The sequence below is a fragment of the Blennius ocellaris genome (genome assembly GCF_963422515.1).
Source record: "Blennius ocellaris genome assembly, chromosome: 18".
Lineage (NCBI taxonomy): Eukaryota > Metazoa > Chordata > Actinopteri > Blenniiformes > Blenniidae > Blennius > Blennius ocellaris.
Window position 1 is genome coordinate 20,411,103 of NC_137667.1, and position 13,689 is coordinate 20,424,791.

At 49.1% G+C, this 13,689-nt stretch overlaps 1 protein-coding gene across 6 annotated transcripts in view; it reads left to right on the forward strand.

Annotated features, from left to right (window-relative positions):
* mdn1 (midasin AAA ATPase 1) overlaps positions 1–13,689 on the forward strand; it is a 106,832-nt gene that overhangs the window by 46,628 nt on the left and 46,515 nt on the right. For 4 of the 6 annotated variants that reach the window (XM_080513719.1, XM_080513721.1, XM_080513720.1 and 1 more), the window contains exons 41-59: positions 646–735; positions 819–1,082; positions 1,154–1,418; positions 1,502–1,661; positions 3,133–3,249; positions 3,331–3,539; positions 3,615–3,763; positions 5,301–5,500; positions 6,223–6,443; positions 6,780–6,893; positions 7,227–7,356; positions 7,423–7,529; positions 7,875–8,008; positions 8,102–8,268; positions 8,348–8,468; positions 8,547–8,760; positions 9,296–9,536; positions 10,931–11,054; positions 11,727–12,178. In XM_080513719.1, coding sequence (XP_080369845.1) covers positions 646–735; positions 819–1,082; positions 1,154–1,418; positions 1,502–1,661; positions 3,133–3,249; positions 3,331–3,539; positions 3,615–3,763; positions 5,301–5,500; positions 6,223–6,443; positions 6,780–6,893; positions 7,227–7,356; positions 7,423–7,529; positions 7,875–8,008; positions 8,102–8,268; positions 8,348–8,468; positions 8,547–8,760; positions 9,296–9,536; positions 10,931–11,054; positions 11,727–12,178 — 3,479 coding nt within the window. The remainder of the gene's footprint in view (positions 1–645; positions 736–818; positions 1,083–1,153; positions 1,419–1,501; positions 1,662–3,132; positions 3,250–3,330; positions 3,540–3,614; positions 3,764–5,300; positions 5,501–6,222; positions 6,444–6,779; positions 6,894–7,226; positions 7,357–7,422; positions 7,530–7,874; positions 8,009–8,101; positions 8,269–8,347; positions 8,469–8,546; positions 8,761–9,295; positions 9,537–10,930; positions 11,055–11,726; positions 12,179–13,689) is intronic. The other 2 variants (XM_080513722.1, XM_080513724.1) reach the window with 1 other exon arrangement.

The following is a 13,689-nucleotide window of genomic DNA, read 5'->3' on the forward strand; positions in this document are numbered from 1 at the left end:
AAGGGGGATATTCAGTGCTTGAAGCACCGCAGGGATGCAATAGAAGACTGTTTAACCTCTTTAGAAGTCAGCCGATAACATGCAGTGTCCTCCAGGATCTTTGTTGGGCCCCTCTAATTGAAATCAGTAGATCAGCAATTCTAGCTTTTGTAGCCATTTTCAATGTCTTAACTATATATCGTAGAATAGAGTTATGCTAGATTGAACCATTTTTGCCATTTTGGTTTTCTTAAGCTGTTTTGACTCCATAAGCCATTTTGCGTCTTTTTTCTTTTGAACTTTTTCATTTAAATTCAACTTTATATACGACCAAATAAAAAGGAGAATGCCCGCCTTTAGAGGTTTACCAGGCAAGTCCAACTGGAAAGAGGGTGCCGAGCTCGGCCCAGGACTCGCTGGAGAGATTATACCTCTGGCTTGGTCTGGGAGCGGTTCGGAGCCCCCCCCCCCCCCCCCAGAAGATCTGTAGGAAGTTGTGGGAGACAGATAGGCCTCCGTACTGCCACCACAACCTCATACAGGTTAAGAGTTTAAGAAGATGGTTGGATTTTACTAGCAGGCCAAAGCACACAGCCATGCGATCATACTTGTAGTTTGGGAATTGAACCAGGTTCCGGGGTGTGATGTTGTCGTTGTGTCCCCCAGGTGTTGTCTGTGTTCAGAACGGTGTTTGGAGAAGACTTCGAGCCGTACTGTGGGTCCAGACAGTTCCACATCACTCCTCTCAACCTGCAGGTCAGTCCACAATCCAGCTCTGTCTGTTCTCTACCAGCACAGTGGTACCAGGACCGCCTGTCTTCTGGTTGTGACCGTCTCAGGTGGGCTTCTCTGTGCTGCATCGGAGCGGGGGGGCTCCTGTGGCTCTGGACCCGCCGCTGTCCATCACGCACCAGGCGCTGAGGCCTCTAGAGTCCCTCATGAAGTGTGTGGAGATGGGCTGGATGACCATCCTGGTCGGCCCCACGGCCAGTGGGAAGACCAGCCTGGTGAGGCTCCTGGCCCTGCTGACGGGACACCGCCTGAGGGTCATGGCCATGAACAGCGCCATGGACACCACCGAGCTGCTGGGGGGCTTCGAGCAGGTAAAGCACAGCCAGCATCTGCAGCACATCCGCGCAGCGTCCCACTGACTCATCACCTCTTTGCCCTTCAGGTGGACATCATGCGGCCGTGGCAGCAGGTCCTGGAGAGTGTGGACTATATTGTTGCCATGGTGATACGGCGAGGCCTGATGTCTCTGGACGTTGGGATTCAGGACACAGAGTTTCTGCTGCAGACGTGGGGTCTGTTCTGCCGCTGGCTGCAGGAGGAGGGGCTGCAGAGGACTGGGGGGACGGTGGACGGCGAGGCTCTCAACAAGCTGGAGGTCATCATCCTCCTGCTGCAGAAGCTCAACACCAAGCTCAAAGTCTTCACCGGTACCGGCAAACCCTCAACCACTGGCACTGAAGGCCAGCTGGAAGCTCATCCAACGTGCTAGAATGTGATTGTTTCCTTCCAGACATGTCCAAGCTGCAGATGGACTTCACCCTGCTGAAGGAGCGTCTGGCCCAGCTGGAGGACGGCTGGACCAACGGAGGCTTCGAGTGGCTGGATGGGACCCTGGTGCAGGCCCTGCAGGCCGGAGACTGGCTGCTCATGGACAACGTCAACTTCTGCAGGTCAGAAGCGTTTCCTGCTCTCTGTTCACGTCCAGAAACATTTACCTTCACTGAGGGGAACCTTGTTCACACGTCTTGTTCACAGGTTGGGTACCGACATTCGGCTCCAAGTAGGAACCGAATCAAAAATGGCGGGTACCCATATAAAATGATCTGTTATGAGGTCCCATCAGTTTTATTTCAGTTTATTTCTCAGGGATAACTACCGATTGTAAACAGCTGTTATATACTGAATGCACTTTAATTATTGATGTTTATTTGCTCTTTTGCTGTGAAGACAATGCACTTCAGTAGTTTAGCACCAATGCTGCTCACACAGAATTTTATTTTTGTTTACCAATTTCTTCAGATTTAAAGCAATAAAGTTACTTATGTTAAATAAACAATTGACCTCTTTTTGCACTATTTTGGGATTGAAGTAACGAATCGCCAGAAACCGGACTCAGAATTGGATTCATAAAAATCCTCACGACACCATCCCTAATTGTGCTATTATTAGCTGAGCTAAAGGTTTTTTCTATGTTTTCGAGTGTAGAACCTGAGGCCTATACTAAGACCCGGGCTAAACATACCCAGGATATCTTTGTTACCTGCTTAACTTACACAGACATGCGTGATCCTGATCAGCATCAATACAAAGCAGGTTATCAATTCAGTATTTCGCCCCAGGGTTTTCCCTTCAGGATCAGCAGCGGAGCTTACCTTACCATGGAGGAGCAGATTGTTTTTCTTCAAAAACATGCAGGACTCAAACAGATCCACCAGGCTAAGAGCAACGGTGTTGCCGTGTCCAGAACCAGAGAACGGTGTATCAGGAGGACATGCCATCATTTAGCAGAGTGCCTGAGGCCAACCCACACTTCTTTGCCTGTCAGAGTTTACCTCTTCGATCCAAAGTTCCCAACTTGTTCATGCATGACTTTATAAGATTTTATGATATGAATTCGTTGGGCAGACAATGCTAATGCTAACTTTTTACCAGATGTGACTAGAAAGAACTTTGATGTCATTTTTCTCCGTATTTTGTACTTTTGTGGTCTGGAGCTAATCTGTATGAAGCAATTCTATCTTCAAATTGTAAATGAGCTAATCCCATGTTTTTTCTGAATCAGTTGCAACTTTTCTTCATATCCAATATGTGACATATAACAGACTTTGCAGAGCATGAATGCACATTGAAGCATAATTGATCACATTTCAATTGGTTTTGTGCAATCTGTAGATTCTGCAAATATATATTGCGACAATGATTGAGCAGCCATGTTGATTCCGTAGCGTCTCGTTGAACCAGGGCGATGGCTTGTGGTCCTCAACAATACTCTGATTTATTCCAGTCTTGTGGTTGATCGTTCTTGAACTTAAGATCTTTAAAATGTGGTTATTTTAATTGGATTGAACGTTTTTAAATTTAACTGTAAATAAGCCTATGGTGGAGGTCACAGAACTTAAAGATGACGCATCATTTCCTCAGTGCTTCGGTCTTGGATCGGCTAAACGCTCTCCTGGAGCCCGGTGGGTCACTTACCATAAACGAGCGTGGTGTCATAGATGGGAAGACCCCCAGAATCAGCCCACACCCTAACTTCAGGTAGTATGATGGAATCCTGGATGGCTCTGCAATTGCTGATGTTACAGAGGAAGTCATGACTCAGCTGATTGGGCTTTGCAGGTTGTTCCTGACCATGGACCCGGTGCATGGGGAGCTCTCCCGAGCGATGAGGAACCGAGGGGTGGAGATCTACATTCCAGGAGAACATGAGGGAGTCTGCTGGGACTCACTGGACCTCAAGATGCTGCTTCACACTGCTGGGGTGACCGGGGACTGTGTGTGTGACCTTCTGATTGAAATACATAAAGGCATCAAGCTGGCCATCTGGGGTGAGCCTCCTCAAGACGAAGATGAATCAGTTCACTGTCAGTCTGAGTATTCATGAAAAAGTCTCTGTCCCTCAGACTCCCCTGCCTCTTCTATGGCCTCCCTCCTCCATGCTGCCACCCTGCTGTCCTGCCAGTTGCAGAGAGGGGTCGATTTGCCAAGCGCCCTGCAGCATGCCTGTGGAGAGGCCTACTCTCTGTGCCAGCGCTCCACTGTCAACCAAAAGGTACCATCATCCAGGACCAGGACCCCGTTTCCTCTTCAAATCAATGTGCTACACCTCTATGCTGATGACGCGCTTCTGTCTTATCACATAATGATGTACAAGCTTCAAGCTGAAAACGTCTTTGAACCACTAAGATGGAAGAAGACTTGTCACCAACTTTGTAGGTTTCATAACCCCGTTGAGAATGTAGCATGTGGATGGATATTGATACACTCCAATCACATCATGCCCATCTTTCTTTACTTTTTTCTCAAACATGTTTTTAGCCTAAACATGTGGTGAGGTGATCAGGGCTGTGTCGACCACTTTCAAGTTCAGACTTTTATCACAATTGTTACACAAGGACTTAATGGCATTTGGTACTTTGGACCCTTCTTTGGAACCTGGTGTACAGACAGGGTAAGGAAGCTGCACGCCAAGAAGAGTTGGATTGTATGGTTTAGTTTATAGTATGAAGTTGGGAAATCCTAATTTGAACCTTTGGATCCTGATCTGATATTCAGGTGCTGATTAGATGCTAAAACATCCATCCAACACTTATAGTTCATTGTGGTAGACCTGAGGCTTGTTTTGATGGTTTACAACACTGAGTTAAGGGCTCACTTTAACTTCATTCAGTTATTAAAAGTTAATCACAACTTCTCTCACTGCTGTATTGTCATATTGAACAGAGGGGAATCTCACTCAAGGGAGCTTAAATGGTTTCCCCTCAACAGTGACCAGGAATTCAATTCAAAAACACAAATGAAACGCATCACAATCCCATGCTGGAGTGTCTGAACCAGTTTCATTAGAGCAGTGACAACAAGCGGAGTCCGTCCCCTTCAGTCAGGACGTCGTTTGTCTCATGAAGCTGATGATTAAACCTGTTCAGTTGTTGGAGGACATGTTCAATCGTCTTCAGGGTCAGTTTCCTTGAAACTCCCTGACAGGACATTTCTGTCCGCAGACAGAGGAAGAATGAAACCGTCTCATGCTCCTCCTCTTCCTCCTCTTCTTCCTCCTCCTCTTCCTCTTCCTCTTCCTCTTCCTCTTCCTCCTCTTCCTCCTCCTCCTCCTCCTCCTCCTCTTCCTCTTCCTCTTCCTCCTCCTCCTCTTCCTCTTCCTCTTCCTCCTCCTCCACGTCATTTTCCTCTGCCTCCTAAACTTCCTCCTCCTCCTCCTCTTCCTCTTCCTCTTCCTCCTCCTCCTCCTCTTCCTCTTCCTCTTCCTCTTCCTCTTCCTCTTCCTCCTCCTCCTCCGCCTCTTCCTCCTCCTCCTCTTCCTCTTCCTCTTCCTCTTCCTCCTCCTCCTCCGCCTCTTCCTCCTCCTCCTCTTCCTCCGCCTCTTCCTCTTCCTCCTCCTCCTCCTCCACGTCATTTTCCTCTGCCTCCTAAACTTCCTCCTCCTCTTCCTCTTCCTCCTCCTCCTCCTCTTCCTCTTCCTCCTCTTCCTCCTCCTCCTCTTCTTCCTCTTCCTCCTCCTCCTCTTCCTCCTCCTCTTCTTCCTCTTCCTCTTCCTCTTCCTCCTCCTCCTCCTCCTCCTCCTCCTCCTGCAGAAAGCGCAGCAGCTCATAGAGCATCAGCTCTCGGTTCTGGACTTGGAGGACTGGGGCAGTGGTTTGCTGTGTGCCGGAGTGTGGCCTGACGGCTTCCCCTCCGCCCTCCTGTCCACCGAGGACTCCTGCTTCTCTGCCGTCCTGAGGGACGGACAGGTCCTCTCGTTCTGTCTCAACACGCTCAGTCTGCAGAGCAAACGGTGAGTCAATGTTTCCATCAGCCACAGTGTTGATGGGGAAGTCAGAAAGGAACAAAATGGCAGATAGAGCTGCTGAATAGCTTCAGACTCCCGGAAGGAACCTTGTTTGGGGCGATCGTGGCTCAGTGAGGGAGTGGCTCGTCAATAACTGACGTGTTGGTGGTTCAAATCCCGCTCTATCTAGGCACTGTTGACCCTGCCCTGGGGTACACTAGGGGGCCTCGATCAGCAGCAGGCGGCAGGCACAATAACATTTCCTGCGGGAAATGTTCTAGTTATATCTTGCAGTGATGGAAGCAAAAGTTTGGTTAAGCACTTAATTAAGCAGGTTTATAAACCGAATGATCAAATGTTGAGATGTAAAGCTGCACAGATCAAAACAGATGTGAATTGATCAGAATAATATATCTTATTTTACTTCATGTATTGAACATAATGACTACCAGGTGGGCAAGACACAGTAAATATCAAAGTGCTCACGTAACAATGGTTACCATCAGAAAATGCATGAAAACTGAGTATTTAAGAGAAGTATCAGTGTGTTCATTCTATTTTCAGTAATATGATAGACCATTTTCTTATTATGCCATTTGCATGATCACCTAATAATCATCTTATATCTGTAAGAATGGAATAGTAAACAGGTTCAAAGATCCTTTTCTCTCTGACACTGTGAAGAATGGATTATTCTAGAACATATCACACTGGGCGTTTGTGTGCAGGAGTCGTCCGCTGAGCCTCAGTGACCTGCAGAGGGCGCTGCACAGCGGCGCTGCACATGAAGGCCTGTTCTCTGGAGGAGTGGTGGACCTGGAGGATGGGGATGCTGTGAAGCTGGTCCCCACGGCGGTGAGGCTGTTGACAGAAAGAGCGTCTCATGGAGACTGGGCCCTCCGCAGCAGCTGGCTGTCACATCTGGGCAAGAGCTACAAACACACCCCGGGTGGGTATAGATACACTTCTCTCACTCTCTCCCTCTCTCACTCACTCACTGCCCTGCAGATGGGTTCATTGCATTGATAATCATGATGCTGGATTTTTCTGCATTCATGCGTTCATTTCGAGTCCCCTAAGTTATTGCAGATCATATTTTTATTGCATTCAACCAAAGCAAAAAAACAACCAAAGCAAATGTCAACAAGTCATTTCCTGATGGCAGTACCAGGAAAGTCTGTCCAGCTAACGTCCTGCTGACGTCCCGTTGGCGTGGCGCTGGCTTCCGGCCCACGTCCAGCTGCTGTCCTGATGTCCTGACTCCTCTGCGCTCCTCCTCCTGCAGGCTCCGCCCTCATCCAGGTGGAGGCAGGAAACAGGGCTCTGAAGGCCGTCTTCTCCAGCAAGCTGGCAGAAAAGGGAAAGTCTCTGACGGAGCTGCTCCAGCCACACAGCACAGGTAACTGTGATAAACCAACTTCTACGTGAAACGTTTTGCCTGGAAGAGTGGTGAGGTTCCAGCCTCTGCACTGGAGGGAAGGTGAAACCTATGACGTTGGTAACCTTGTTTGAGTTTTCACACCAACTCTTGCAAGACGTGTAGCGTCCATCCTGTGACCATCACTTCAAGTTGTAATTATGAATGCCTTTGAGATTGTTTTGAGTTTTTAAATAAAAGATAAACGGTCATTGATGGTCCTTTCAATTGACAGCTGCTGCACATGAGCTAAAAATGGAATTTGAAGTTTGGGGTGTGGGGCCACGTGTGTGATGGAAGCTGCTGTGTGTGCAGATGAGTACCGCATTCTGGTGGACATGCGCTGGAACAAGCAGTATCTGGACATCTTGGCCAACAAGTGTAACTTTGAGGATGAGGAGCGGTACATGGAGTTCCTGGAGGCTCTGAACGCTGTGGCCAACAGGTGACGTGGAGTTGTTGTGAGCAGACTTGAAATGGCCTGTGCTTTGCTAACACTGTGTGTCTGCAGGATTGTTCTGATGATGGACAGAGAGGAGAGGTCTGTGATCTGCTCTTCTGCCATCAATGGTTCTGCTCAGAACTCTGCTCTGAGGATCGCCACAGCCTTCAGTAAAGGTACCGGAGCCCACTGCCCTGCTGTGGCCGATTCTTTCATTCAACTGAACAATCGGGCACTTTAACAACCGGAGCCTTAACTATCAGCTCTGCCTGGAAAGCATTTTACTGAAGTAATAGCTCTCAAGATAACCAGATTTAATTGATCAATCTTCATCTTTGTGTTACTGTATTGTTTTTAAATGTATGTAACCCTGTATATTTGTCTTTTATGTTTGGGACAACGGATGCAAATGATCCTTGTGCTGACTCCGCCTTGTTTAAACTCATTGAGACTGTATGTTCCTGAGTCTGCACTGTCCTGTCCAACACATGAAGAAATGATCCCAGACTGTTTCCTCACAGGTATGGTGGACATCGGCCACCTGCCTCACCCGGTGCTGATGCACCTGCGCACCTTCTTCGACCTGTGGGACTCCTTCATCCTGCAGGCCGTGCAGGGCGGGCAGCCCAACATCTCCGACCACGTCATGTTTGAGGTCAGTGCTGCTGTGTGCTGTGGCGAGGAGGTTCACACCGACGTCACAGCTCTCTGCTAATGCTACCCTGTGTGTGTGTGTGTGTGTGTGCAGATCCTGCAGCTGCTGCAGTGGCTGGATCGTTTCTGGGCCGTGTGCGTCTCGCTGCCAGCCGACTGTCAGGGCGTCTCCGTGCTGTCGCTGCACTGGCAGTGGGTGCAGAAGCACCTCATCCTGCGGCTGCCTCAGCTCCTGCTAGGAGAGGCCTCCTCCACCGTCGAGTATATACTTCTCCTCCTCTGACTGAACGTGCCCTCCTGTCCTCATTGCACCTGTTGACTGGTGCTGTCTGTGCTGCAGTGGTCTCCAGGAGCTGCAGGTGGTCTCTGCAGCCATTCAGACCGTGTTGTCCACCCCAGTGTCGGTCTCCACCGCTCTGAAGGACATTCAGAAAAACCTGGGGAAAGCGCTTCCCTTCAAGGTAAAGCTGGTGTTCCAGAGGAGCCCTGACACCAGGAGAGAGGTCCTCCTCTCACTGTGGCCTCCGTGTCTCCCTCAGCTGGAGTCCGTCGCGGAGTGTGCGGCCCGGCTGGGCCGGCTCAGTAGAGCTCTGGACGTGAGCGACGTGAGGCTGGACGGCAGCACCGGCTCCTGGAGGCAAGAGCTGCTCCGACTGCAGGGCGCTGCTCTGGGGCTGGACATCAAGGAGGGCCTGCTGGAGGCCTGGGGTCTGGTTCTGCAGGCCAACAACCAGCTGGACCCACAACAGTCCGGTGAGTCGGGACTGCAGATATCACATGGAAGTCCTAGCATGACACTTGAAATCCCAGGACAGGCCTCTGCATCCAGGTTCCCGTTCAAGAAGCTGTAAGAACACACACTTTATTTATTTTTTTAATAATAAACATGAACATGAGAAATCACGTCACAGAACCTTCCTCGACAGCAAGACAGTGTAAGAAAAATAACAATAAAAATACTATGACAACAGAACTGATATGAGACAAAGACACAAAGATACAAAGACATAAAAAGACGGGCAGCTAAGACATTACCTTGTCGTGGAGGTGGCCAATCAGTTCGACAGGCGTTTTTCTACAGGGAACCATTTTCTCATGAAGAAAAAATCTGAGACTTCAACTGTAGTTTAGCCGTTAAAGCCTCCAGTCCATACGCCTCTCTCACTTTGTGTTTCCATCGTCCCTGCTGGTGGCTGAACTCCACTTTATTCTCATCAATAGTACATGTAGCAGGTGCTTCTGACTTAAGAACATACACTGTAATGTCCTTCCTGTGTGCTCCGGTCAGGTGTGCTGGACAGGCTGGTGTCCAGTGTGGATCACCAGCAGAGTCACATGACCACCAGAGGGCTCCTCGAAATCTGCTCCCTGTCCGAGGACGAGGCCCCGGCAGAGCGACCCGGCGGGGCCCGAGAGGAGCTGCAGCAGCTGAGCCGACAGGCCCAGCTGTGGCCCCTGATGGAGCAGCTGGCGGTGCTGAACCAGCTGAGACTCAGCACAGACCTGCTGCATCTGGCTTTGTCTCCTGGGTAACCCTCCACCCCTCCACCCCTCCACCCCTCCTCCTCCCCTCCACCCCTCCACCCCTCCTCCTCCCCTCCACCCCTCCACCCCTCCTCCTCCCCTCCACCCCTCCTCCCCTCCTCCCCTCCACCCCTCCTCAGACAACACTGCACAGCAGCACTCCTCTCTTCACAGGCTTTCTGGTGAAACATTCTACAATGTTGTATTTGATGAGGCCGTACCCAGTGTATGGATCAGGCGCCTTGTTGGGGGGGGGGGGGGGGGGGGGGCGGCACAGGATTCGGCGTTCGGAACTTTGAGGACGAATAAAAACGAAACCGCTTGACTAATAAAAAAAAAACTAAACTTGAGCAGGAGAGTCTCCTTTGCCATTTGATAGTGCTTTGAAGCCGATATGATGTTAGTCCTCGTAGGAGATAGTTTGCAAATCTTATTTTGAAGGGTTAGTTGCAGATTTCCTGTTGGATGTCGGTCCAGGGTATCGATGAGATGAACAGTTGAGTTTTGGTTTGCCCTCCCTACGACATGCCTGCAGGTGTGGTTGTGGTTTTCTTGCTTCTCGGTGGCCTTGCAGTACTCTTTGGCACACTGGTGGGCACATTTTACATTTGACTATATGTTTTGCTGGTACTGATGAGCATGCCCAATGTGGTGAGCCTCTGAGCATGTTTAGGGGTCCAGTGTATTCTCCTCCAGAGGTAATAGCGTTTAGGTTTCGCTAAGATGAATGATTGTTTTGGTTTGATCTCTCTGACATTCCTGCAGGCAGTGGCCATGTTACTGTTTGTAGGTGTTTGTTTTAGAGTTTCAGAGAGCACTTTTGGACACTCTGGAAATAAATTTTCACATATCCTAAATTTGTTCACCAGTCTTGGTGAGTGTGCCAGATGTGATGGGTTTTTGAGCGTGTCGAGTGGCTCACATTTGGGCTCAAAGCTGCCGCCTCAGGAGCGCGAATAAAGAATAAGAAACATACGGAATACAATGGGATCCTTGCCTCCAGGCCTGGCTTCCTTCTGAGGCTTGCCATTTTGTGTTTGTCCCAACAAAATAAATAGCACAAACAATGCTCTGAGCAGTTTGTACTTAGCAGACGGTCCCTGCACACCGGCCTCACAACCAGCTGCTCGAGCACAATGTTATTTCTGCTGCTCCAAACACATTCTTGTGATGTTTCTTTTGAATTAGTGAGGGTGAAAATCTGAATCTGTGAATATCTTCCCAACTTTGCTGAAACCCTGCATCCTGTTGGCAGGAGAAACGTAGTGGGCTGCTGAGAAACATGTTCATTTGTTGAGTTTCAACGTTCTTACGTGTACATTTTGTTGTGGAGCCCAGTCATGATGAGCACGATGTGTCTGTGGCTCCTGAACTGAAGGGTTTTTGTGTTGTGGCGCAGCGACCAGGAGGCGGAGGACGGCCTGCGGCGGGAGCTGTCCAGACACCTGAGGTTCTGCCTGCAGTCCACGCCGCTCAACGTGAGCCAGCTGCAGCCGCTGTGGTTCCTGCTCAGCAGTGACCGGGTCAGTGAACACACACTCGCTCCACAGTTATCTTACCAAACAACCTCTACCCAACTATGTTGGAGGTCCTGTGGTGTTCCGAGGCACACCACTATCACGTTTTTTGGAACTGTCCTAAAATGAAAACCTATTTGGAAAATCATACAAGAAATTGTCAGTCTTCAGATCCCATTCACTCGTATGACACTCTATTTAGTGATATACCAGAAACAATTACGGGAACTGATAGATATCTGTTGAAAATGTTTACTGCAGCAGCGAAAAAAGCCGTCACTCACAAATGGTTCCAAGTCGACCCCCCCCCACAGTGGACAGCTGGCTGGAACTCATTAAGGACACACACGAAATGGAAAGGTTGACTTTTGTTTTAAGACTGCAGACTGATATTTACTCTTCAAAATGGACAAAATGGACAACATGGACAGTGAATCCCAACAAATAATTGCTATCATATATAGATAAGTGATGTCTGCTGGCACCTCATTACCCATTTACTCTCCATAGCGGTTCATCACAACAGACACAAGATTATTGTTACATGAATGCTGCTTAATGTTGATCAATGTTCATTTGCTGACACCTTTGCCGTAACTGTGATGTGGAAAACTGTTCAATAAAAGCCCACACACTTGAAGTGCCCAAGCTGAGTGTATGGTGGCTGTGTGCCCTCAGCCTGCGGAGGAGCTGCCCCTGGTGTGGTGCGAGCTGCTGACGGAGGCTTTGGCCGCGCTGTGGACCTGCAGCACCACCTCGGACCCCGACCGCTGGCTGAAGTGGAGCCCTCTGAGTCCACAGCCCCAGGCCGCTCCCAAACGTCACCCCGGAGCCAAAAACATGGTACTGACTCAACAATCTCCCATCAGCCCCTGCTGCCCTGTGCTCCTCCTGACCGAGACGCCTGTCCCTCAGGGCCCCGCCATGCTGAGCAGGGCTGTGTGGTCACACTGCATGCTGGCAGTGCTGAGCAGCAGCGAGGGCCCCGCCTGGTGGGGGGGGTCTGGAGCCACCCTGCTCTCCTTGTCCCGGGTGTCGCTTGGGGAGTCGAAGGAAAGGATGCTGCAGCTGCAGGACATCTCGGCTGTGCTGTGGGACAACATGGCCGTCCCGGCGATGGCCGACTTCAGGTACGTGTGCAGCCCACGGGCTACAATGTGGGTGGTGTTGTGAACAAAGCCAGCTGAGTAAAGCCTGGAGCCTCCTTTCTACGTGACACCGCTTCAATTCCTCCTCGTGAGCAGCAGCTCCTGTTACTGAGAGGAGCGTCTGCACCTGGTGGAAACACACGCTTCCACAAACCCAGTTCACATGTATGGAAACAACAAAGAGAGGCTTTACGGCCTCTGAAATATTTCAATATTGCAGGAAAGTTGAGTGAGGATTGTCACTCGCAGTTAGACAGTTGGGTTGTTGCTCGGTACCGCAATGTGTTTTTGTCTGCACCAGACAACGTTTATCAATGGGGCTGCACGAAAAGGCGTCGTCCCCCGTTCCGTCCTGGCACAAACAGTGGGACTGTGTCAGTAGAGCGCCCCCTGCTGGTAACAGGACCAGGTTCAGTCCAAGCAAAGCTTTGAGATGTGCACAGAAACTACTAAAAGTACTTTATTTTGAAGCAGCTGGGAAATGACCAGAAGAAGTGAAAATGGATAAAGTTGCTGAAGATGAAGTAACGAGAAAATTGCTTCGAGGAAATAGATTTCTTAATGAGGTACAATGGCAAAGCCAGACTGAACCAAATAAAGTACCGTATTTTCCACACTATAAGGCGCACATACATTGATTGACATAATTTACAACTTTGTTCATATATAAGGCGCACCGCATTGCAAGGCACATGGAATAGACCAGTGGTCAGCAACCTTGATAGCTCAAAGCCATTAGGTTACATTTTCCACTGATTCTAACACCCAGAGAGCTGCACACACTTTATTTTGATAGTCCTACCTGCAGCCTATGCCAGGAGGACACTACACACAAAACCTTCTTCACTGCTGGTTGACAACTTACAACTACCGGTAATAAACTAAACTACATGAACTAAGCAACAAAAACACAACACAACACAATTATTACCGACACCACAAACCAAATAGAACCCCCAATAATTGCATTTAAAACACCACAAACAGCTGCAATGAATTATGGGAGTTTCTATCGGCTGCACTGAGGAGCTCAGGATGTCCCATCATGCCTTGCAGCGACAAATTCATGTTTTGTGTTGTTGGATGTTATTGTGGGTTGTTGTTGGGCTTGGTGTTGTGTTGATTGTGTTTATGTGTTTTTGTTCCACAGTTTAGGGAGTAATTATTTCATCTAGTTTATTTTGGTTTGTTGCAATGTTGGTGTGCAACCATGAGTGATGAATGTGTTGTGTGGAGTGTCGTCCGCTCTGAAGATTTAGAGTTGTCAAAATAAAAGCTTCTGGTTGTTCAGCTGTCAAATAGCAGTCTCGAGTATAGCAATTCTTCCATATATAAGGCGCACCAGGTTATAAGGCGCACTGGCAGCTTGTGAGAAAATTTGAGGTATTTAGGTGCGCCTTATAGGGCGGAAAATACGGTAGTTAAATCCAAAGAAAAGGCAAATGTCAAGTCAAAATGGCTCAAAGGGATTAAATGGTAAAACGGCTAAACAA